Source organism: Perognathus longimembris, chromosome 4, assembly GCF_023159225.1.
Source record: "Perognathus longimembris pacificus isolate PPM17 chromosome 4, ASM2315922v1, whole genome shotgun sequence".
NCBI lineage: Eukaryota > Metazoa > Chordata > Mammalia > Rodentia > Heteromyidae > Perognathus > Perognathus longimembris.
The window spans coordinates 66,359,752-66,384,114 of record NC_063164.1 but is presented as its reverse complement, the minus strand read 5'-3'; the positions used below and the strand labels follow the sequence as shown (position 1 = coordinate 66,384,114).

Here is a 24,363-nt window from a genome sequence, read left to right as displayed (position 1 = left end):
AGTACTGAAAATAACATACAATTATTTGCTTTATATTTTTTCTCTTGGATCTCATCTTTTCTGTCACAGACATGTACATATTATATGTACAAAAGTGAGGAATATTTTTTAAAGTCATTTTGTTACAAGATTAAATAAAAATAAGTAAATATGCACCTAATAACACTATTCAGTCTCATTAAGAGGATGTAAGAATGCTTTACAAACAACATAATCATAACACTCTATGGGAGGCATTGAGACCTGATTAGAACAGAAGATGGTTCATCCCCACAGCTTCACAAAGCAGCCAGTGAGCCCAAGAATAGGGTATGTGAAGCTACAAGGAGGTTATTCCTATAAATTCAATTGATGCTCTGGACTGGCCAAGTGAAAAATTAAGTTTTGTACGTAGAGGAGCTGTGATAATAATGGAATGTTAATGTCAGGAGGGGAATTTGGGTTGGAACAACTAGCTTTCAGAGTAGAAAGGTTGTTGAAGGATAAATGATTTGTAATAAATCTCATGAAAATACTAGGACAAGCACTGTTGTTATTAAAAAATGACATAGTGAACATGGAAAAAAATAGAAAAGACTTTTTATTCTTGTTATTTAATGCCCAAGTATAATTTCTCATCAAGCAGAAACAGAATTTGAAGCTTTATCTTGAGCTTTTTTCAGTTCATTTCTTTAATGCTGTTATCAAAGGATTTGCTCCCATCCAAATCTAGAAGCTACATGTGGTATGGACAGCAATGATACCTTTCTATTAAAGGGAAGAGGCTTCAGGAGGTTGCCATGGAAACAGGCTAGTGTCTAATTCATTTACTAATAGGAATTCCTAATCTTCCAATAAATATCTGACAGAGCTCTATTCCAATTCTGCTATTACACCTTCCTAAAAAGGTCTAGGATATTTTTTCTATATAACAAATAAAAATAAGTATATAGTGTGGTAGTACAAAAAATTTTATGTTTAGTTTTACCAAAAATTTAGAGATGTGATTTAAGGTAATTATAACAACATGAACTGACTGGAGTGGTTTTGGAAGGTCACCGCACCAGTGATCAGACCATACTTGAGATCTTCTCCCTCGTGAATTACCTCTCCTAGAATGCTTAGTTCATTTCATGATTTTTGAGAAAGACAAATTAAGTTAACCTTGAGCTATTTTAGGAAGTACCTCATAAATTAAAACCTTTCAAGACAAAGGAAATATTACCAAAAATAAGTAAAATACTTTGATAAGATGACACAAAATATTTTCCCATTAATTTGTAGCAACCACTATCAAAAATATAATAATTTATATAGATGGTTGTTTCTACTACTTCCTTTTCACATTGATAGGCATAAATCAGTATGAATCTCAAAGACCAATTACATTGACCCATAGTGGGGCCAACCAATGAGGAAAGCATGTATTTATTTTGCCCCCAGCTGAAGAATAAGCCACATATGAGTTCCTCCTTCCTTTGCAATTTATGTGTCCAGTTCACCAAATAAAATACTGAATGAATGACACAATAGGGAGGCCATTAGAAAAAAATAATTTATGCTAGAACTTTTTATTAAAAAAGATCATAAGATAAAAGTTCAAGTCAACTCATATAGTTGAGGAAACATTTTTGGCAGTATTAGGGTTTGAACTCAGAGCTTGGTGCTTCCTAGTCTGATACATTACGACTTGAACCAGACCTTTAGCCCTTTTGCTTTCAGATAGGGTTTTGTGGAGTTATTTTGCCTGGGGCTGGCCATGGACTATGATCAAATCTATGCTTCCCCTGTAGCAAGAATTACAAGTATGTGCCATCACACCTGGCCCAGTTGGGGGCGGGGAAGGGTGGAATTCACTAATAGATGTTTGTGTATTCAATGAAGCTTTACCTAAAGGTCATATATGGTTGGGATAAAGCATGACATACTCAAAATGATTGAAAATATCTGTGAAGAAAATTGATGGATGCTTAGATGAATAAAAGACAAGGACTGGAAGCTGTGCACTGTGGTCCATGCCTATAATCCCAGCAATATGTAAAATGAGGATCCATAGAGTCACAGTTAAGGACCAGCTCAGGCAAAAAATAAATGATACACCCTCCCCCATCTTAACCCATAAGGCTGGACTCAGCTGAGTCCCACCCCAGCTACAGGGACTATAGGGATGCATAAATAAGAGAAGTAGGGTCCAGACCTTATGAGTAAAAATGCTAGTCTATATTCAAAAAATGACAAAAACAGAAATGGTTGAGGATGTGACCCAAATACTAGGCCATGATCCTGAATCCAAATCCTGTTATTGTGAGAGGGGAAAAAAAAAAAAAAAAAAAAAAACAAAGAGAAGGCATTCAGGTAGGGTGAGCAGATCTAGTTTTGCATGCATTTTATTTCTTGTTTTCTACTGTTTATAACAAATGTATTTCTTAAAGCATTTAAAAATTATTATCTCACAGTTCTGTGTGTCTGAAATTTAGGCATAATGTAGCTGAATTTTCTCATGGTCTCACAGAGAAAGTAGAAGCGGGCTAGAACTATTGTTGCCTAGGATTCTTTCAAAGATGTAGTGGATGGCAAAATTCGCTTTCTTGCAGCTGTAGAGCCTGAATGTATCTTGTATGTTGGTTTGTTTTATCTCAGTCATTGCAACCAGAATAAAGAGGCTGTCCTCAGTTTTCTGCCACATGGCCTTCTCCAAAACCTGGCATCTTTTATCCTCAAGTCCATCCTGAATTCTCACCCTTCTGTTGCTAATCTGAGGTCTTACATAACACTTTACATAACCTGATCCTGGGTAACTCTCTTACCATAGTCACAGTCTCTCTCACACAAGGAAATAAGTATGTTATGTAGGACATGTGAACCATGGAACATAATATGACACCAAAGACACACAAACACACACAACACATACACACACACACACACACACACACACACATACCGTCTGCATATCCAAGTATATTAGATGAAGTATAGTATGCACAGGATGTCCAATTGTTTTTTTTTTTATTTGTGTGTGTGTGTGTGTGTGTGTGTGTGTGTGTGTGTGTGTTTGTTGTTTTTGTTTTTTGCCAGTCCTGGGCCTTGGACTCAGGGCCTGAGCATTGTCCCTGGCTTCTTTTTGCTCAAGGCTAGCACTCTGCCACTTGAGCCACAGCACCACTTCTGGCCATTTTCTATATATGTGGTGCTGAGGAATCAAACCTAGGGCTTCATGTATACAAGGCAAGCATGCTTGCCTAGTATTCCCAGCCCTCCCATTGGGTTTTAATCGGCTGTTTATGTTCTTGAGTATTAGAAAAGTATAATTGTATGAGAAGCAAAATGTTTACATATTTGACTTCCCAAATACATAAACTTCCTGTAAAATCCTTTAGGGTAGAGCAAAGTACTAAAAATGCATAAGTTTTAATACCAGTAATATAGTAATATTTAAAGTGGGAAGACTTTACAGTGAACTGATCAAAAATAAAGTGCGAGTTATCTTGTTATTGTATTAGTGAATGCTTATTTATTGTATTATCTTGTACTCTTTTCAACAATGTGAACCAGAAATTTTCAGGAACAAATTATTTGCATTTAAAATAATTATTGAGTATTTTTCTTTGAATAGTTTCTAAAGAGATTGAAACTATATCTTCAGCAGTTATGTGAATAGCAAGGTCAAAAAACTTCCCATAGAAAAAGATGAGCTAGAATGCAATTAAGTGTAGGTGGTTTGTATTGATACTGCAGGGATAATAACTACTATTTAGTCATTAAGTGAATCAAGCACTTTACATGCAACACTCTATTCAACCTTTCAAATAATTTTTGAAAGATTAGACATTTGTCCTTTGAACAGGTAAGGAAACCAAAGTTTTACAAAACTTCACAATTACCATGTTTCAGATGAGAATGGATCTCAATGTTGGGTTTGTGTAGTTTCCCAAAGCCCACAATTTAATGTGTGTGTATGGGGGATGATTTATTTTTATATACTTTTTATTATCTTTAAGTAGTTTTACAAAGAAGTTGCCATTTAACAAAGCAGTTTATAAATACAATATACCTTTTGCAAATGTCTCCCATCCCACCCCTTCCCTCCCTCTTCTTGATTTTGCAGGATGTACATTGCATTATTAACTGCTTTCTCCCCCTTTTCTTCTCATTTGTTTTCCATTCCACTTGAAAACACCTCACTCCATTCACATACCTGCTTCCTGGTGTTTTTGTTTGCTAAACTTTGACTTTGCTTTCTAAGGAATTACACTATTGGAATTCTCCTTTGAATCTACCATATGTCAGTTCATACATTTGTATACATTTACGTGTTATTCCACTCCAAAGAGAGACAAAATTATACCTGCTGGCAATATAGTGCAGATAAATGATCTGAGTAAAAGCAGTTACAAATCAATAAGTGGAGAAAGAATAGAATGTACTAAGGCTTTAAGCAGTGTTTTCCTTGACAAAATGGAGTGGTGAGATTATATAGCCAACACATAGTATGTCTGACACAGGAAGATGAGATGATTTATTGCACACAAATAAAGATGCATTACATTGTTGTATATGGTTGTATTGAAAAGAAAAGAGAAAGAGTTAAGGCTTCCAACATAATGTTGTTAACAAGATGAGAATATTGGACATAATATAAACATCAGTATCTTAATTTTAATAATATAGTTCTAGAACATTGAAGTAAGAAGGACCATAGCTGTCATTTAATTATATAACGTACCTTAGAGGTCACAGAAGCTACCTCATTTTTACCTTCCTATGCCAAAAAAAATCACTGGCATACCAATGTATAGACAGAAATCCATTACGACATAGTAAATTGTATTTTCTTGGTTGAAACTCTTCATTTAGCCACTGCACTGAAGAACTCAGTGTCATCTATGCATTCTTCACACACATCAGGATGTAAAATATGGACACAGAAAGAGCATTTTAAAAACTGGATCAGTGGGGTGCTAGTGGCTCATACATGGACTCTTAGCTACTCAAGAGGCTGATATTGAGACTGGAAGCCAAGCCTGGGCAGGAAATCCCATGAGATTCTTGTTTCCAGTTAGTTACCAAGAACGCAAGAAGTGGAGCTGTGACTCAAGTGGTAGAGTACTAGCCTTGAGCAAAAGAGTTCTGTGACAGTGCCTAGATCCGAGTTCAAGCCTCAGGACTAGCATTAAAAAATAAACAAAAAGAAAAAAATAGATCATAGTTTTTTCTGCAAGTCCTAATTTTGGTCATGGAACACTTTCCATTTATGATCATGCATTTACCTTAGATTTTTAACTGAATAAGAAAGTCATAATTTGTGTTATTTTGGTGTATCCTTTTGGATGGCAGTTGGCAGATTTCTCAACTGACTTGTACTCAAAATATCTGATGAGATTCTTAAGATGGTACAAAAGTAAACTGACTGTGGTGATGACATTGTATGAGGATTACAGTAATTGGGAAGATTGGAGCAAACAGACAATGATGGAGTGCAAAGAGACTCTGCAACAAAGCACTTAGACCCTTTTCTTAAATCTTGTTATTTCTCTCATATCAATTTCTTCACCGAAAATGCAAAGCAGTTGGAGTAATAGGATATACAGAGACACTCAAACTTTGAACTTATATAAGAAATGTATCCTGAGTTCAACAGGAATAGTTGTTGAAAGTTAAAGAAAAATTAAATATAAGGCATATAATAATGCTGATTCAAATATACCATAGAAAGTTTGAATATGCACTGAATATTTGCATGTATTTAAAATATTTATTTCAAGCATATGTTAATTTAAAACTGAGAAATAAGATAAAATTATGTCTGTATCTATAGATCTACCCCCCTCTCTCTCCCATAATTTAATCTAGTCCTTTAATAAAAGAAATTGTTATTTTGCTTTTTTTTGTACTAGTATGTTTTGTTTTTTCTCCTTTACCACTGTTTATGTTTTCTGCACCTTTTGTATTGTATGTAAGTTTATCTGTTTGGGGCAGGGCAAATGGGAGCACAGAAATGGAGGTATAAAGAATGAACAAATGCAGCAGTGATTCTCACTAGACACTAAGTTGAAAGGAAACTGCACAACTTTTTGGGGGAGGGCTCAAGAGAGAAAGTGGGGAAAAAACTTGGGAATAGTAATACTGTTCAAAAAAAAATGTACTCGGGCTGGGGATATAGCCTAGTGGCAAGAGTGCCTGCCTCGGATACACGAGGCCCTAGGTTCGGTTCCCCAGCACCACATATACAGAAAACGGCCAGAAGCGGCGCTGTGGCTCAAGTGGCAGAGTGCTAGCCTTGAGCAAAAGGAAGCCAGGGGACAGTGCTCAGGCCCCGAGTCCAAGGCCCAGGACTGGCCAAAAAAAAAAAAAAAAAAAAAAAAAAAAAAAAAAAAAAAAAAAAAAAATGTACTCATTACCTGATTTATTTAACTGTAACCCCAGACAATATCCCCTTTACAATACACTATCAAAGAAATAAATATAAAAAGAAACTATGGCAATCCAATACCAGCAGAGGGCGCTAAGTTCCTGTGTTGTTTGCTGAAGTAGCCAAGGTCCCTGTACAACAGAGCACTGTCCGTAGGACATTTTGGAACCCACAGTGCTAAAACCAGGCTACAGAACAGCAGCTCATGACAGAGCTCAGAGCATAAATTTGTCATTAAAAAGGAAAGATTATTTTAAAAGAAGTAAATCTCTCTTTCTTTCTCTCTCTCTCTCTCTCTCTCTCTCACACACACACACACACACACACACACACACACACACTTCAGAATATGAGGAAGATTGCAGTATTTTCTGTACAGAGTTGTTGCTAATTCTCCTTCCTCTGAAAAGGAGGAGTTGTGACCTTGATTTTAGGTGACGACTGAAAGCAAGAACAGCTTAGTGAATATGCAAGCCCCGTAGCAACACAGGGCCCTAGCATGTTGGAATTCTTGATGGGTTCTCGTAGTTTATGCTCCATTTCAAAACTATCCATCATGTAGGACATTACTTTGAGAGCTGTTATATACTCCTTTCTCTTGGAAAGTGTGGCTGGGTGTGACTTGACTCACACCTTAAGATAAAGCTGGCTGGTGAGGAGTGCATCGAAGGGACTCCGCTGCCCTCTCAGAGCTTCCCAGACCTACTCAAGTAGGAAAATGAGCATGCTTATAAAATATGCATTGTCCTCCTCCTTAGCACTGCCGTGGTATTCTCTCAAAAACCACAAACCTCTCAGGACAGTGAGCTTAAAATATTTACCCAGTCAGAGACCAGGAGGTAGTTATAAAGCATTTGACTTTGACCTCTTCTATAAGTTCATCACCTTGATGGATAAAAGATGATAAGCATTTTACAGGGTATGGGGAGTGGGCAAGTGAGCAGCACCATGAGGGGGGGGTGTGATTTAAGGCAGTAAGAAGAAAAATATCCCTTCTCACCCTGGCTGCCAAATTAAAGAAGGCCCAATTTAGAGAAGGGGAGAAAAGTTTACATTAAGTGATATTCAGAGTTCTGGATAATAATACTAAAGAGCAGATTTTAATTTGAATTTGTAAATTGGATCTTAAAGAGACCTAGAGAAATAACAAAAATGACATGCATTGCAGGTTTCACTGGAATCAATGGTATGTTTTCTTTCAATACATTTCATAGAGTTTGTAGCCTGAAATTTGAAATTCCTTGATTTATATATTAAATTTCTCCCCTCCTATACCTCAGAAAGTGACTGTTATTTATGAGTGATTGTCGTTAAAAAGGTAACGTAAAATACATTTTTTAGGGGGTCCCTAGTCTAACTTTAAGAAGAAGAAATTTTTGGCATAGGAAGGCACACAGTACAAACCAGGTGAACACAGGGTAAAAATGCTTACCATACCAGATAAGATGGAAAACACTTTCCAGGAGAAATCAACTCCACCATTATTTGGATGTTGAACTTCTGGCCCATTAGGAAATAAATACCTGTTGTTTATGCCACTCAGTCTCTGATACTTTGTTTTGGTTAAGTTCTCTGATGCTAAAGCACAATAATCATTAGGTCCACAAAAGGGAGTAGAGAGTCTATTATTGGAATTTAAAAATCTGAGCAAAAATAGGTAAGTGAGTAAGCCTCACTTTTGACTATATAATAGCATAAAATAGTACTAAAATAGTTCATAATGTTATATGTTTAGTCAATACAAATACCAAATATAAAAGAATTTTCAAAACTATAAATTATTGAATATACAATTTATGTAAAGAGCTCTACTTATGCACTGAATTCTTCAGTTGTTATATAGGCTTGGGAATATTAATGCAATGTCACAGTAAAATAACGAGCAAGTGTAACATCTATGAAATACATTGAATATGATTTCTGTTTATAGGTCATATCATTATCGGCATCTTCCTATTTCCTGCATAGTGGGAGGAAGGGCATAATAATTGTTTCACACTGTTTCTACTTATTGCAGTTAACTTCACACCATGGACTTTGAATCAACTGTCATTATTTTTTTAAGTGGAGCAACTGAAAATATTCTGTTAATCTCTGATTTGTGTGTTCCAATATTCTTAAGACAATTGGTTCTAAATAATAAAGTAATTTGATGGTAATAGTTAGTAGCTATAGTATAGTGTTATAGTAGCTTCAATGGTATATAGTCTCCTTTGTTGATACAAAGCATAGTTGAGAGTTTGCTAATGAGAAATTCAATTCCTATGATCATCAACATGTAATAACTTAATCTAAGTTATAGTCCTTTATAAGTAAGTAGGTTTGAAATAGTCCATCTTGTATTACAGCCAAACATAAGGGTATTAATTATAGCAGACTGGGTGCTGAGGGCTATGTGTCCCATCTGAGACAATCTTCCTGTGTATTGTAACTGGCAATAGCAGCCATAGGGAGACAATTGCTCCCTAAGAAAGTCTGTGAGGCATTTGAGGTTGTCTGCACCATTTTAAGGAACTCAGGAGTGGTGGATCTAGATGTGGAGGTAGTACATGAAGTCAGGAAACTCCTTAAATGTTCAAACTTCTCAGCTCTGTGCGCCCCAGGGTGGACAGAAATAGGCAGACACAAATTCTACTGAGCTCCTGCCCAATTCTTTAGTACTGGGTATGTTATCAAAGCACTGGGTATGTTATTCAACACTGCAACCTGGGATTGGCTCCTGGTTTGGAAAACAGTGTCTACTGGTGACCAGATGCTATCTGTGTATCTGGTCATACAGAATTTTTTTGTGTGCACTGTTTCAGTATGCTCAAAATGAGTGTCAGGAGATGTAGCTTACCGCAGGATATTAAAAATAAACCAAATACAGAGGACAACGGGAGATAAAATAAATAAATAATGAAAATCAAATCTAAATTTCCTGATCAAATCATAGACAGTACTATCATGCTAAGAATGTTATTACTAAAAGGAGTAAAACTCAATCAAGTATAAAAGTGAGATCTTTATCAGATACAAAACAAAACAATTTTTATTTTACATTATGCCAGAAAATAATGAAGGTTATGTACTTGTTCAAGGAAAACTTTACTTGTAAACTGAGAATATTAAAAGATATTTCTAGCACAAAGTCTAAAGTAAGATAATTTCAAGCATCAATGAGTGACAAACAAAAGTACTTATATTAAGTTAACATTAAATAAAATATAGCTACCATATGAATTTTCTAATAATGACTCTATAATCTTGGATATCCTGATTAACATACCCTGGCAAACTTGAGAAAGGATGTAGTAACCATCTTAGTGAAAACTACATAAGAGCCTCTCACTAACAAGATGATGGAAGAAGATAATTCTAAATCTTCAAAAACTTACTGTTGATATTGAATATGATTTACAAGATGTAGTTATATTTGGAATAAATATTTAAACTTATGCTCCAAAATAACCACCATTATCTCTGTCAGTGGGTAACTGGGCAAGTGATGGTAAGAACAGGAGCCCTCATGCACTTTGCTCCATACACGTTAGAAACATTATTCTGCAGGCAATACAAAACCAGCAAGAACGAAACACTGAGTAATTTTATTTGATTACTGAGACTTCATCGAAATCCTCTAAATGAGATGGCATTCTCCCTATTTTTCATTTGAGGAGGAAAGAAAGACAAAGTTGCACTTGCTTTCTCAAGAGCACACAGCAGAGACCACATGGAATTGGGTCACAAATGTCCACAGGTGGAACTGTTGCACCATGACACATTGGAAAGGAGATGTTAATTTGTTACTGGACTTATGTATTTTCAGGTGTTTTCCTATACTGCTGACAAAGAAATCCGAACTGATGACTTGTGCTTGGATGTCTCAAGACTCAATGGCCCTGTGATCATGTTAAAATGCCACCATATGAGAGGAAATCAGCTGTGGGAATATGACGCTGAGGTAGTGCTACCCTCAACTTACTCACTATCTAGTGCTAAACATTGGAACTGCATTTAAAAAGCAATTAAATACCAAGCTATTTTTTTCTGCATTGAAGTTTTACAGTTAAAACATGTGAAGTCATATCTGATCATATCAGGAGTGCATAGACTAGAAGTAGGATTTTGCCAAACTGGCCCAGTCATAAAAAAACATGAATAATCACAGCTTAAATGTGGGATCTCCATGTACGTACAACACCAGGGATTTTAATTTTACATTATGGCCAGGAAATAATGAAGGTTATCTACTTGTTCTAGAAAAACTACTTGTAAGCAAAGGATATTAACAAGTATTTTCCAGCACGAAAGCTAAAGTAAGATAATTTCAAGTATCAATCAGTGATATACGAAAGCATTTACACTAAGGTTAACATTAAATAAAATATAGCTACCATTTGCATTTTCTAACAATAAGTCTATAATCTTGGATATCCAGATTCCACTGCTTGTTCACAAGCCTTGTATGCAAACCTGCACAGACAAGAATGTCATATGTCTGTATTTTCAGTTTTCATCTCTCATACTTGACGAACTAAAATAACAACTTGACGAGCTTAACAAAGATGTACTCATTATTGAAATGGCTACTTCAAATGCTTCTCTACTTTTACCACAGGATATTTTTGTAGAATTATATAAATCATATGAACATGTAATCAGTGAACCTGCCCTCATTTATATAGAACACATTCCTGACAGAGAAAATAACAGAATTACTAATAGGAATGTATGACCAAGCAGCATGTAAAAATCAGTTCAGCCATCAGATGGAGCTAATAAAAAAGAAATATTTTTCTCTACAAAGGCAGCAGCTTCCAAACCAGCTTCTTGTTTTCCAGTTCTTTTTGCCTGCAAAATGGATTGGTCATCCGTGTCACATTTCTAGCACTATTAAATGGTCAGTCATGTGTTTGCAAGAACTAAAGACTTTTCTTCTTACAAGATAAATGATAAAATAGACAAGAATCAGTCTCACAGAGGCAGTGTCCCATGAGGGCCTGGAATGTTCTGTGTGTGCAGTATTTTAAATATTATTCTATAGAGTTAGGGAATATTTCCAACATTTGAACAAGTTCTTATTTTCAAAACTCTTGGGAGTTCTATTTTTTGTTAAAATCATGACTTTGTAGTTTTCTAAACTGAATACCAGAAATATTTTTATGAATTAATTGTGACAGGATTCCAAACTGGTTATGTAGTACTAATTTGGTGACTAGAAAGTATACAATGTTACTAAGCCCCTGGGACACAAAATCTTTCTGTGATGTAACTAAGGACAAACACCCTGAATCTTTCTGAGTTCCATCAATGTGATCCACTCCCTCTTTTGCCTTCAGTGTTTCACTCCATTTGGCTACTGTTTTTTGTTGTTCTTTCCAGGTTTGATCTATTACCATGGTACATCACATTGCATTTACAGGAGAGCTTTCCTCAACTTTTCCAGAAGGCAAACCTAGACCCTTAATCAACACTCTTACTCTCTTGTGAGGCAATTTATAGACGTGGGCAAAGTACAAACTTTGTAAATAGTATTTTCTTTAAACTTATCTTACAGTACAATGGGCTTCATTATGACATTGCCATACCTGTGTATAATATACTTTGATCTTATTTACCCTTGACCTCCCTTTTCCTTATTAATTATTTAAAACATATGTCACTGTTGTGCTGAGTTTTGTCCAAGAACCATGGACTTCATTGAGATAATGACCAAAAGAATGAGAGAATATTTTTCAGGAAGAGATGTGGTTTTTCTCTTTTTGTTGCTGGTCTTAAGATTTTGCTTTTGTACAAGACAAAGTTCATTGTCATAGAAGCCCTTTCAATCTTTAGGCTTCAATGTAAGTGTGTGTGTGTGTGTGTGTGTGTGTGTGTGTGTGTGTGTGTGTGTGTGTGCGCGCGCGCTGGCGTACATTTGCCAGTCCTGTGGCTTGAATTCAGGGTCTGAGCTTCCTTCAGGTAGCATGCTGCCACTGAGCTACAGCTGCACTTCTAGCTTTTTGGTCATTAATTGGAGATAAGAGTCTTCCAGACTTTCCTGCCCAGCCTGACTTCAACTGCGATCCTCAGATCACATCCTCCTGAATACCTAGAATTACAGGTGTGGGGGCTTCCCGCTCCTATGTAACTTTTGATGGCTCCTAGTCATAACTAAGTCTTTCTCTTCTAAATAACTGGCTGTAAATTAACTGTATATTATTGTTCATATTATCTGAATACTAAGGAACTTTTAAAGAGGAGGGAAAATAATGTAGCTTCATTTAAGATAAAGAAATGGTTTGAGGACATCTATCCTCTTGAATGATAAATGGTTATGGGCTGCATACTTAGGAGCACTTTAATACTCATTTGGAATACACACAAAAAAGCTTTGTGGTATAAAAAGTGAGAAATTGTATTTTAAATAAGTAATCTGGTATTCATCTACCATAATTTAATAATTATGTACCATATTTTAATTAACACTAATATAAGAATATGTATTCAAAATGAGATGTTCAACTCATGATGTGATACAAAATCCAATCTATAATTCATAATATGAAGCTATTGTACAATAATAGAACAAATAAGGGAATACCTTTCTGAATTTAGTCATTCGTTTTTTTTCTGCACTAGGGTTAAATTTTTTATTATCTTTAAGCAGCGGTACAAAAAAGTTTCAATTCAATAGCTCAGTTTATGAATACAATGCATTTTGATCAGTATCAGCCTCTCTCTCCACTGTTCTTTATCTCTCCCAGCTCCTCACATCTTCCACTTCTTACACCATACTCAGTTTTTCCTTGAAGATAATTTTTTGATAGACTAGTCTTTAACGATTATCTTTTTATTTCTATCTCCTAAGTAACTGGGTCTAAGAGTGCAATCAATGGTCAAGAGTTATTCTTGAACTTTGGGTATTTGAAGTCATTAACAAGGAAATAATTAGTCTGAGGCTGGTGGCTAACTCCTATATTCCTAGCTACTCAGGAGACTGAGGTCAGAGAAGCATAGTATGGATCCACTCAATGTAGATAAATCTTCAAGACACTTATCTTCAAAAAACCCGCAGGAAACCAGAAACAGAAGTGTTATTCAAGCTTTATGGCATCAATTGAGCTATAAAGTAGAACAGGAGGCCATCGAGTTCAAGCCTGAATACTGACAAGAAAGAAAGAAAGATTTTGTGAAATTAAAATACACAATTTTACATTTTGATTATGTCCTTTACTTAAAAAAAAGATCCAAACACACTTTGGAAATGTGCAATGCATTTGGGAGAAGGAATAGGAGCAAAGGATGAGAAGTGCTGAGATCTGAGAGTAAAGGCCTTGTTTGGTAGCTCTATTCTTATTTGCAAACTCAGGAACATAGACAAATGCTGCTTACTACTACTTTTATTAGGGTTTTTTTTTTTTTTTTTTTTTTTTTTTTTGCTAGCAAGAGTGTATTCTTTGAGAAACCTGAGAGGTGGTACAGTTTTCAGGCCAAAATAAATTGGTGATGTTCAAATAATTTGAGAGCTAAAATGTACCTTAAATTCTCTCCATTCAGCCTTTATAAACAGAAAGCTAAAGCACAAAGATTACCCTGCTAGCAGCAGAGCTAGGATTTAGATCCTAATAAAATTTTCAAAGGAAGCTAGTTGCCAGTACAATTGTGAATCTCCCAGTGTGAATTGCAGAAGTATTCTAGTACCTTATTTTCCACAGTCCTTTCAGCCTAAGTATGAAAAGGAGCAGAACGGTTAGAATATCCACAGGCAAATGGCAGCAATGTCATGAAGCCTGAAAATACAAATTCTGCCCAACTACTTTGGTTCTGCTTACTTCTCAGGTGAACAGGAGAGAAGAGAAGGGAATAATCATAATTACTGGCTGAAATGTATCTTTTTTGATACCTTCCTTGTAGGAGAGATCTTTTCAGGATCTTTCACAGAAGGAAACTGGAACAGAGTTTGTCCCTTAATGTCTGTGTTTGTCCATACTAGATTCTGGCAATCAACCTGACATTTTTCTACCATCATACATTGCTTCACAAAGTAATTGAAGCACTGTATGTGCTTACTTGATGATCTAATAAACTAAATGTGCAGTATTACAGATAAATAGCTAAATACCAACAGGTATTTGCTGTTTTTTTCCTTTACATAATCATATGAAAATAGTTCTATTCAGGTAAACAGAGAGTCATAAGACTACTCTCTGATGGTTGTCTAAATTCTTTACATATCTATTGTCACAGAGATAAATACAAAAGGAAAAATCTGAATTCATCTTTCAGTTAAATATTGAACATTATTTCCATGAACATCTACTATTGATTTATTCCATCTTATTTAGTTGCTTTATATACTGTTTGAATCTCACAATTTTGTTCCAATTTATTTGAAATTTACATTTTTCTACAATATGTTCACTTAATCACATTTCTTTTTGAACATCTAGGCAGCTACATACAATGTAAGAATCTAATTTTAGGTTAGAACACTTATGCCCAGTAAACACTATGCAACAAAGAAAAAAATGAAGCAAAATATGATGCTAAAAATAAATCTTGTTTCTCATGTAATGGAGAAAATACTTGTTACAAATTTTATATACAACTGTATGAAATGTTCCTTCGAGCCACAGTACAAGAAAACATTCTTTTCAGCAGGCAAAATATTTAATGCACTCAAAGAAGCATCTATTTAGTACTTAATAGACTTCTTTTATTTAAATTTATCAGAAAGCAGGTAAATGGGACTATAACTTCAAGGTAAGTGAAATATAAATGCAGCCTAGCCTTGTTCCCAAGTAGAATTCCTGATAAAGCCCTAGTGGAATTTGCCTTTTGAAGACAGCCTATGTTAGACAAGCATAAATTTCCCATATTCCTAATAACCCATATCTTTAGATAGTGAGTAGACATTTCAGTAGCTTAGTGTAGAATGTGTACTCCCTCTTTACTGAGCAGTTGCACTTTACTTTTAGAAAACCTCTATCTTGGGCTGCTGACTGCATAGTTTATATTGTCAAGTGATCATAATTAATATTTTCAATAACTATTATTTTAACTTAAAAATTGTCAATATGCACTTAGCTAATAGGAAAATTTATTTTAAATAATGTTCCAAAATTAAATATAATACTCTGTTTACTCTAATATCATCTAATATCAGCAACAGAATAAGTTAATTCTTTTTATTGGTGTGTTTGAAATTTCTAGTATACCAACTGAGATTTGTGTGATTGTTTCTTAAATCAACTATGCAGTCAGTAGTAGCTGGTCATAAGAAATATAAAAAGTTAACCTCTCTGTACATCACCTTGACAATAAAATTAAATTAAAAATAGAAAAATTACTTACTTTAATGCAATGATATAATCTACATTTACAGCATTATGGTTCCTTATTTGTTGGTGGAATTGTTTCCCTAGCCTTATTCTAATTGGCTTTAAGTAGGAGCTGTGTCTTTGAAAGGATAGAAACCAAACAAAATATATCTATTTTCGAAGGATACACATATTTTGTCTTAGCAAACAATACAAATATATTTGAAGACATAAAGCATTAGTAATCTTGTGCATATTAAAATAATATGATTAAAATTTTATTGCTCCCATGAGTAATAATAATGCTTTATAATTGAGGGGATAATGATTAAGTAAATCTCCATTAGAAACAAAAATCAATTGTGCGGAAGGTTTATATTACTCTATTTTGTATTCAATATTTTGAACACAACTAGAGGAAAAGCTCTCTGGCAGTCAAGTGCAAACCAATTGGATGTCATATTGCCTTCAACAGTGAAGATAATATGGCAGCTTCTTAATGAGTCATTTGCAATAAATGTGACCAGACTGATAAACTTAATAGGGAGAATTTAAAAGGGTAAATTTATAAGCATGAATGATTTTGAAAAATAAATATCACAGATACATACATGAAATTATTTCTAAGATGTTATTTTATTATTCCCTTTCCTCCTGTCCATAAGGCAAAATTCTTTTAAATAAACAGATACAGTAACCCTGGTAGCATACTGTGGCCTGAAATACAGGGCACAGCAGCTGCTGCTATTGCTGATAGATTATCATCACAGGTATTTTCACAAAGAGTTCTGTTAACTTACTTTAAAATGTCCATAACTTTGACTGTAATTTCACTCTCAAGAATTAGTTTTAAAGAACTAATTACAAATATGGACAGATATTCAAAAGATGTTTGCTGGAACATTGTTTGCAGTAGTTACCAATCAGAAAGATGTCCAGGCAAATGGAAAATTTAAATAAATTTGACAAATCCATTTTACAGAAATAATTCTCCTAATTGTATTTTCACATTATTTTAATGACAGGAAAGATAGCCACATTATAATTGGAAGAAGAATATTTAATTTTATGGCCTTAATTATATAAGTATTCATACATAAGGTATTTTAAAACAGTTAAATACTAATTATGGTTATTTTTCACGACAAAATATTCAGAAAAATAAATCAATTTTCAAGCAAAAAACCCTCAAAATTACAGGATTTATAAAATATGAAAAGTAAATGTTATATCAATGTGGTTGATATTTTCTAAATTTTTCCTGATTATGGATTTTTTGAGGTACTTGGAATAAAAGTTCTTTTTCTGGTCATTTATGTGACAGATATTTCTAGGGATAATATAATTATGTTTCTTATGAATTTTTTGTATGCATGTCATTAAGTAGCTTTCTGTATTCACTTGATTTTGTAAACAACACAAAATAGTTTGTTTTATGCCAGGAAAAAATTAAAATTTCTCTTTCAATTGCACGTGGAGTTCATAATTCCTAACTGTAGAGCCTTTGATTTTAACATGGAATTTAGGAGAAAAGTGTTTAATACCACAGAAAAAAAAATCACTAAAGTAGATGACCTAGACTAAACTTTCCTACAATGTGTACAAGAAATTTAGGTTTTAACAAAACTTGTCTTCTTAACAAGTCAAATGATATCATTAAAATGATAATTTTCCCAATGATATATTATACATTTTTGTGTCTTTCCTGTCTGTAAATAATGTATATAAAATTTTAGTGCAGAAGATAAATCCTTGAAAAGACAAATCTAATGATTGTATCCATTAAGCTGCCCAAGAAGTGTTATTTCTTCCAACAGAATTTTATTTTCTGCACTGATCTTTCATTAAGCATTTCAGTCAACATGGTTGGTCATCACATCAGAAACAGTAGTCCAGGACCATATAGCTTAGGCTATTGCAGAGGAAGTAGATGCAAGATAAGAAACAGACTAATTAGCTAATTAATAATTAAATTTGGAGCAGATTTGATTAAATTAGGAACAAAACTAAAGCTGATTTTTTTTGTCCCCTCTTGTCAATAACTTTGCAGTTGATGTCTAATGAGTGAACAGCTTTCATGGAATCCTTAGAAACACTATACTATCTCTATCAAAACACTAGTAGGCGTAGTTTGAATGCTACACTGTGAAAATTAAAGTAAAGCCTTTGAAGCAAAATTATCCCTCAGATTATTACCTGGTGTCCATTCTAGTTTATGACAAAGGAAAGAGCAAGCTAACAAATATAATTAGGAACTCTCTGCAATAACTATTTTCATTACCCATGCACAATGCATTTGGCATGACAATGTATTTCAATACTTCATTTTGAAAACATATTTTTTCTGTTTATAACAACCTGTACCCCTGTTTTCACCATTTGAGCTCAAGCTCATCTTCATTATTCTCAGCCTTACCTCTATTTGTGGATGAGTAGAGTTGATATTAAAACCTTCTAAAAGGATGCTGCTCACGGCTTCATGGATGCAATTATTGTGACATGTGTCTCCCAGCCTTATCCAGTAGAAATTATATGTTGCCCAAAATGATTGAGTTATTGCTACCTTTGTGCTTGATTTTGTCATTATTCATTATTTTCTTTGTCAAACAGACTCATACTCTTCTTCATATAATCACCCAGTCCTGTCTCTCAGTAAGTCAAGTAGCAGATGGCTCCCAGCTTCCCATTGTGGAAACATGTAATGATAGTGTTTTGCAAAAATGGCTACTAAGAAACTAAAGGAACTACACAAGAGCAGAAGTTTTTAGAAATATTTTTGGAAATCTTACCAATTACTTGTTCAAGTGATATTTTTATTAGTTTGTGTTGCAGATTTTATTTTAATGTGCATGTATTAACTAGTATTTATCATTAGCAAATAAAGAGAGAGACATACAGATATAATTGATGGGCTGTATTGTAAAACTTTAGTTCTACTTAAGGCCAACCATCTCCATATAACAGTTGGATTCTTCATCAAAACTGGAAAGAAATTAGGGAAATGACTAATACAGAGCAGTGATGGAGGGAGAAACTGGGGGAAAGTCAAGGAAGGAGTGATATTGTTCAAAAAGAAATATAGTGGGCTGGGAATATGGCCTAGTGGCAAGAGTGCTTGCCTCCTACACATGAAGCTCTCGGTTCGATTCCCCAGCACCACATATATGGAAAACAGCCAGAAGGGGCGCTGTGGCTCAGGTGGCAGAGTGCTGGCCTTAAGCGGGAAGAAGCCAGGGACAATGCTCAGGCCCTGAGTCCAAGGCCAAGGACTGGCCAAAAAAAAAAAAAAAAAAAAAAAAGAAATATAGTCATTACTTGATTTATCAAACAATAACCCTTGTATAAAACACCTTAATAATCACAATGAAATTATATTTAACAAAAGCTAACAGATAAAAAATGAATTGTTGTTGCAATACTAAGATTAAGTTTGTTAACTTTTATAGGGATGCTTTGGTATAGGCAAACCATAGCATATTATCAAATGTATAATTATTTTAATATGCAACACTAAATAAACACATTATTAAAGTCTAAGTACAATGTAAATTTCAGTAACTGTGGAGAAAATTATATTTGAGAATTTATTTGGTTGTTTAGGTGACATTATTATATTAATAAAACCTATTTTGCAGTAGTATCCTTCGTCACTTGTATGATATATGATTGCCTTCTTAGTAAATAATGAGATGAATGAAGCTTTATTCCATTCAAGGGAACTAAACAGTATGGAATTCTTATAAATAGTGCAGATAAGAACATGTCCTAGTTCTCACTCAATATTTTTGCTCACTGATTAAGTGTTTTTTTTTTTTTTTATGCTGCCTAATACCTTACTGGACACATGGGAGGTTAAGGAGGGTTTTGGATCAACAGGGGTTTTAATTAAACACTTAATCTCACAAGGCTGTGATAGAGTTCTAGGGAAGAAACTACAGTTTGCTTCTCTCAAGAAGCAAAGTTGTGACAGTCCCCACAGCAGCCATTAAAGTCCTTGGTAAGCCAGTCTGTACAAGGTGGCATTCTGGTCCAGGGTTATAAGATACACAAGAGGCAGATGTAGAAACCATCCTAGTTTAATAACCACATCTTCACCACAGGACACCTCTGGTAAAAACCCAACAGGCATAACTCCTGGACAAACAGGACATGCAAAAGTGCAATTACACTTAGAGACACCACACTTGGGATTTCTACAAAGTATTGAGGTAAGACACAGCTTTCAGCCAGAGATTATTTTACTGTAAGTCATATTTTGTTTTAGGATCACAGTTTGCAGATTTAAACTTTATTTCATTGTTAAAGTCTCAAAGTCTATTGACTGAAAGCTAATTTATGTAATTTAAAGGAGAAAGGTATTTATAAGCATTTACTAAGTATATCTCAGTTGTTCTTTCAGACAAACCTATAACCAAGATTTGGTGGTATACCCAAGAATTCAGAGATAGTAGGTGAGGTTAGAGAAATCAACAGTTAGGTACATCTGCACCAGAGATATCTGGTTTTCTTCTGGATTCCATTAGTGTACAGAGTATTGTAGTTTTTTTTCCCTCCAATTAACTTTGCAGCCTATTAATATATTTATCCCAAGAAAATAATGATTTTTTTAAAGAAAGAACTAACTATATCAGCTGTATGCTGGTAGCTCACACCTGTAATCCTACCTAGCCAGGAAGCCAAAATCTGAGGATTGAGCTTTGAAACCAGTCCAGACAGGGATGTGTGTGAGATTCAAATCTCCAATTAACTACAAAAAGCCAGAAGAGGAGGTGTGGCTCAAGTAGCAGAGGACTAGTCTTGAGCAAAAGAGCTCAAGGGCAGTGCCTAACCCCTGATTTCAAGCCCTAGATCTTACACACGCATATACAGACACAAAAAGAGCAACACTAACCAGTACTTTATCCATTGTTTTTATTTGTGTCATTGACAACTTAATCAATGGAATACTGAGCAGCAGATATTAGGGCAATGGATTAAGAAATGCCTATGTGGTAAAAAAAAAAAAAAGAAAAAAAAAGAAAGAAAAGTCCTTTATTTCGTTCACAGTGTGAGGAGTGAATTTAACCTACAGACATAATTAAACCAAAAATATCTTCCTTCCATCCACTGCTTTTATAGGCTCAGAATATCCCAGGAGCGATCTTTCCAGTGGTGTTGGTAGTGGTTGTGGAGGTTGAACTCAGGGCCTTAGCACTGTCCCTGAGATTTTTAATTTTTTGAATGTTTTCATTTTCTTTAAGTAGTTGTACAAAGGATATGCCATTCACCATAGCAGTTCATGAATATAGTGCACCTTGATAAAGGTCACAACTATCCTTCCCAAACCACCCTTTCCATTACTAATCTAATTTTAGTTTATATGTTGAATATTCATTTTCCATTTAGCAAGCAGTTTGTGTGTCCAATGTATCTTGAACTGTGTCACCACTTAAATATCTTCACCCCACTTTGGCCTACCCTTTCACTCATACTTCGCAGTTCTGTGGTATATACAATGCACTTTTTTTTGCTAGACTAGTGCTCTATCACTTTGAGCCACAATTCCAATTTCAGTTTTTAGTTGGTTATTTGTAGAACTGATTCTCACAGGCATTCCTATTCAGGCTGGCTTCAAACTACAATCCTCAGATCTCAGACTCCTGAATAACTAAGATTAGTCATAAGCCACCAATGTCTGGCTACAGTCCTGTCTTTTGATAAGATTACTGCAGATGTTCAAACATTCTCCACATAACCAGAGATTTCTCCTGGTATTATTCATGTTCCAAAAATCTGAAGTCCCACAAATACTAATGGAAAATATTTGTAGTGTATGTTCTGTTATGACCTAAGGTACTGATACTTGATCAAAGTATGTAATTAGCATGTCAAACCTGATGAGAACAAAGTAATGGCAATAATCTCTGGAATACTCAATAGGCACTAACATAAGTATATGAAAATCATACAGAAGCATCCAATGGTAAGTGATTTGGGTTTCTGAAACAGAAGCTTTAGGTATTGTGTGTGTGTGTGTGTGTGTGTGTGTGTGTGTGTGTGTACAAATTTATAACAAATATGGAAATGTTTTGTTTAGTCTGTGCCTAGTGGACAGTTGAGTTTTCTAGCTCCATAAGAATAAACCAACCAAAATCTTGCCTATTATTAGCTATTTTATTCAGTTACATTCTTCTTCATTATTTATTACAGATGGGTTGAGTCCATGCATTTAAAATCCAACTCAGAAGGACTCTGTGTAGAATTCTCTTTTACTTCTAAACACTCTCTTTTAATTTCCTGCTTGTTGTCCATTAGCATCTCCCACAAAGTTTATCCACTGTTCCATCTTGACTCACAGTACTTCAGTTTCAGGGTGTTTTAAGCCTAATGTAAACAGATTACAATTGTCTGGCTGGTCTTTCTCTGCTATTTGTATCACATGCCTGGTAATAGTCACTGGAGGTGCTATTTTCAGGATATTTCAAGATATTTCAGGATACTGCAAATCACTTCACATACACTCAAGCATTTGTGATTGGGGAGTTTTTCCTATAATATTGCTCTGGTTAAGAATCTGAAAAGATTTATATATAATTATAGAAATCATAGTGGTGGCTGGCAGAGTAATTGAAGTAGTAGAGTTGTTGCTTAGTCAGTGCAAGGCTCTGAGTTCAAATACCACACATGCACACTCAAATGCATGCACACACACGCACACACACACACACACAGTTGAAATGTATATCTGGGAAATCCCACAATGTGATTTCCAATATACATGGTAAAATTAGAGAAATGATATATAATGAGTGATTAACATGGCATAATCATTAGAATTGTGAAGAAAATAAAATGCAAGTGTAGCATTTAGAAATATATGTTCAACATATGCCTGTTTATTTGATATTGATGTTTTTTAGGGTTCTTAAAATGAAGATCAAAATATGGTGAATATACTTTAACCAGTTTTTACAATTAATATCTCAGATATTACAGTGTGTTTAGTATTTTGAAATAGGAACATCCACTGCAGATTTGTTCATCTGGATCACAGTTCTCATGTCTACCAAATAGTTAGTAAATAACACATTCCTATGAAAACTAAGCTTTTGCAAAGCTTGTTAACATGTGTAGCCCTCAATGAGACCCAAAGCTCACAAATGACCTTTTTACAAAGAAGTCTGAATTCTTGGCAACCTATGATAAATATCCATCTGTAAATTATGGTTTTTGGACAATAATGATTCTATAATTATTTAATACACACCTGTGCTCAATTCTTTTATAGTCATTCCACAAAATAAAATACTAAAGTATTATTTTGGATGTTTTCAAGAGTTACTTAAATCTGATGTGGTAAAAAGATAAAGTACGCTGAACTGATTATTGGATATCTTTTACAGAGGCTCACCCTGAAACATGTTAATAGTAACCAGTGTCTCGATGAACCTTCTGAAGAAGACAAAATGGTGCCCACAATGCAGGACTGCAGTGGAAGCAGATCCCAACAGTGGTTGCTGCGAAACATGACCTTGGGGGTTTGAAGACTCTTTCCTCCAGTCATAGAATTGTCTATATTTTTGTTTCCTCATTGTTTTGGTTAGGGGAAGGTATTGACTTTACTGATTTGAACATTTTAAAGAAACCTTTTAGTACTCTAAAACACAATTGTTTACAATTCATTCTTAGGAATGTTTGATTATTTCCCTACTAAAATTTCTATCTGATTGAAGAAGCACATAAAAACATAAATAACAGCAGATGTTATTAAATATTGGAACAACCTGAAAAATAATTTTTTTGCTTTAAAATAATCTTTATTATCCTCACATCAAGGATTATTGGGGAATTATTTTATAGAGGTTAAAATGAGATAATGTAATGCCTTATGAAATACCTTCATTACAAAATATTATCAGTTACTTTATGAACTTACTGTTTCTACTGGAGCTTCATGGAAACAAATGTTGAATTTTTATGTCAGTAATATAACATTATATTAAGTTATAGATTGGCATTGACATCATTTAAAATATTAGGCTTTATATTTTGTACCAAGAAAACAATTAAATTGCATATTATATTCATGTCTTTATATTTAAAAATTCCACATTTAAATAAAATTAACAAAAGCCAGTCTTGTGGGTCATGCTTAGCTCCAAAAGGCAGCTGAAATTTGAGGATCAGTGTTTGAAGTAAGATTGGGCAGGAAAGACTGTGAGACACTTATTTCCAGTAAACCAGTACAAAGATGGAAATGGAGCTGTGGCTCGAGTGGTAGAGTACCAGCCTTGAGTACAGAAGCTAAGAGACAATACCTGGGCACAAAATGAAAAGGAAAGAAAGAAGGAAGGAAGGAAAGAAAGAAAAAGAAAAGAAGAAAAAAGAAATTAGCCAAAGAAAGAGAATAAAGAAGAAAAAGAAATGAAAATAGTCAGATAATCAGGAGATGAAGGTAATTTGCCACAATTGCTGTAAGATATTTCACCTAGGTTGAGGTCATTCCTTGCACAGCCTGAAGACTAACAATACTGCTCCCAGAGTTGATGTCAGAAACCCAAATCCTTAACTAGTATCTTGACTCTAAATTATGTTATATCTCTTTTGTTTTTCTGGTTGGGGTAAATAATCTTTCTCCTGCCAAGGGCCATTTGGATATTTATGACACCATTAACAGTCCTAGATTTATTGAATTTCACATTGAAAAAA

General features: G+C 34.5%; 1 protein-coding gene across 3 annotated transcripts in view; it reads left to right on the top strand.

Annotated features, from left to right (window-relative positions):
• Galnt13 (polypeptide N-acetylgalactosaminyltransferase 13) overlaps positions 1–23,542 on the top strand; it is a 500,698-nt gene extending 477,156 nt beyond the window's left edge. Inside the window, exons 10-11 of one of the 3 annotated variants that reach the window (XM_048345453.1) lie at positions 10,200–10,334; positions 23,058–23,542. In XM_048345453.1, the coding sequence (XP_048201410.1) occupies positions 10,200–10,334; positions 23,058–23,198 (276 nt within the window). In that variant the 3' untranslated portion in view covers positions 23,199–23,542. Of the gene's footprint in view, positions 1–10,199; positions 10,335–18,285; positions 18,415–23,057 lie in introns of those variants that run through there. The other 2 variants (XM_048345455.1, XM_048345454.1) reach the window with 2 other exon arrangements.
• Positions 23,543–24,363: the final 821 nt, after the last annotated feature.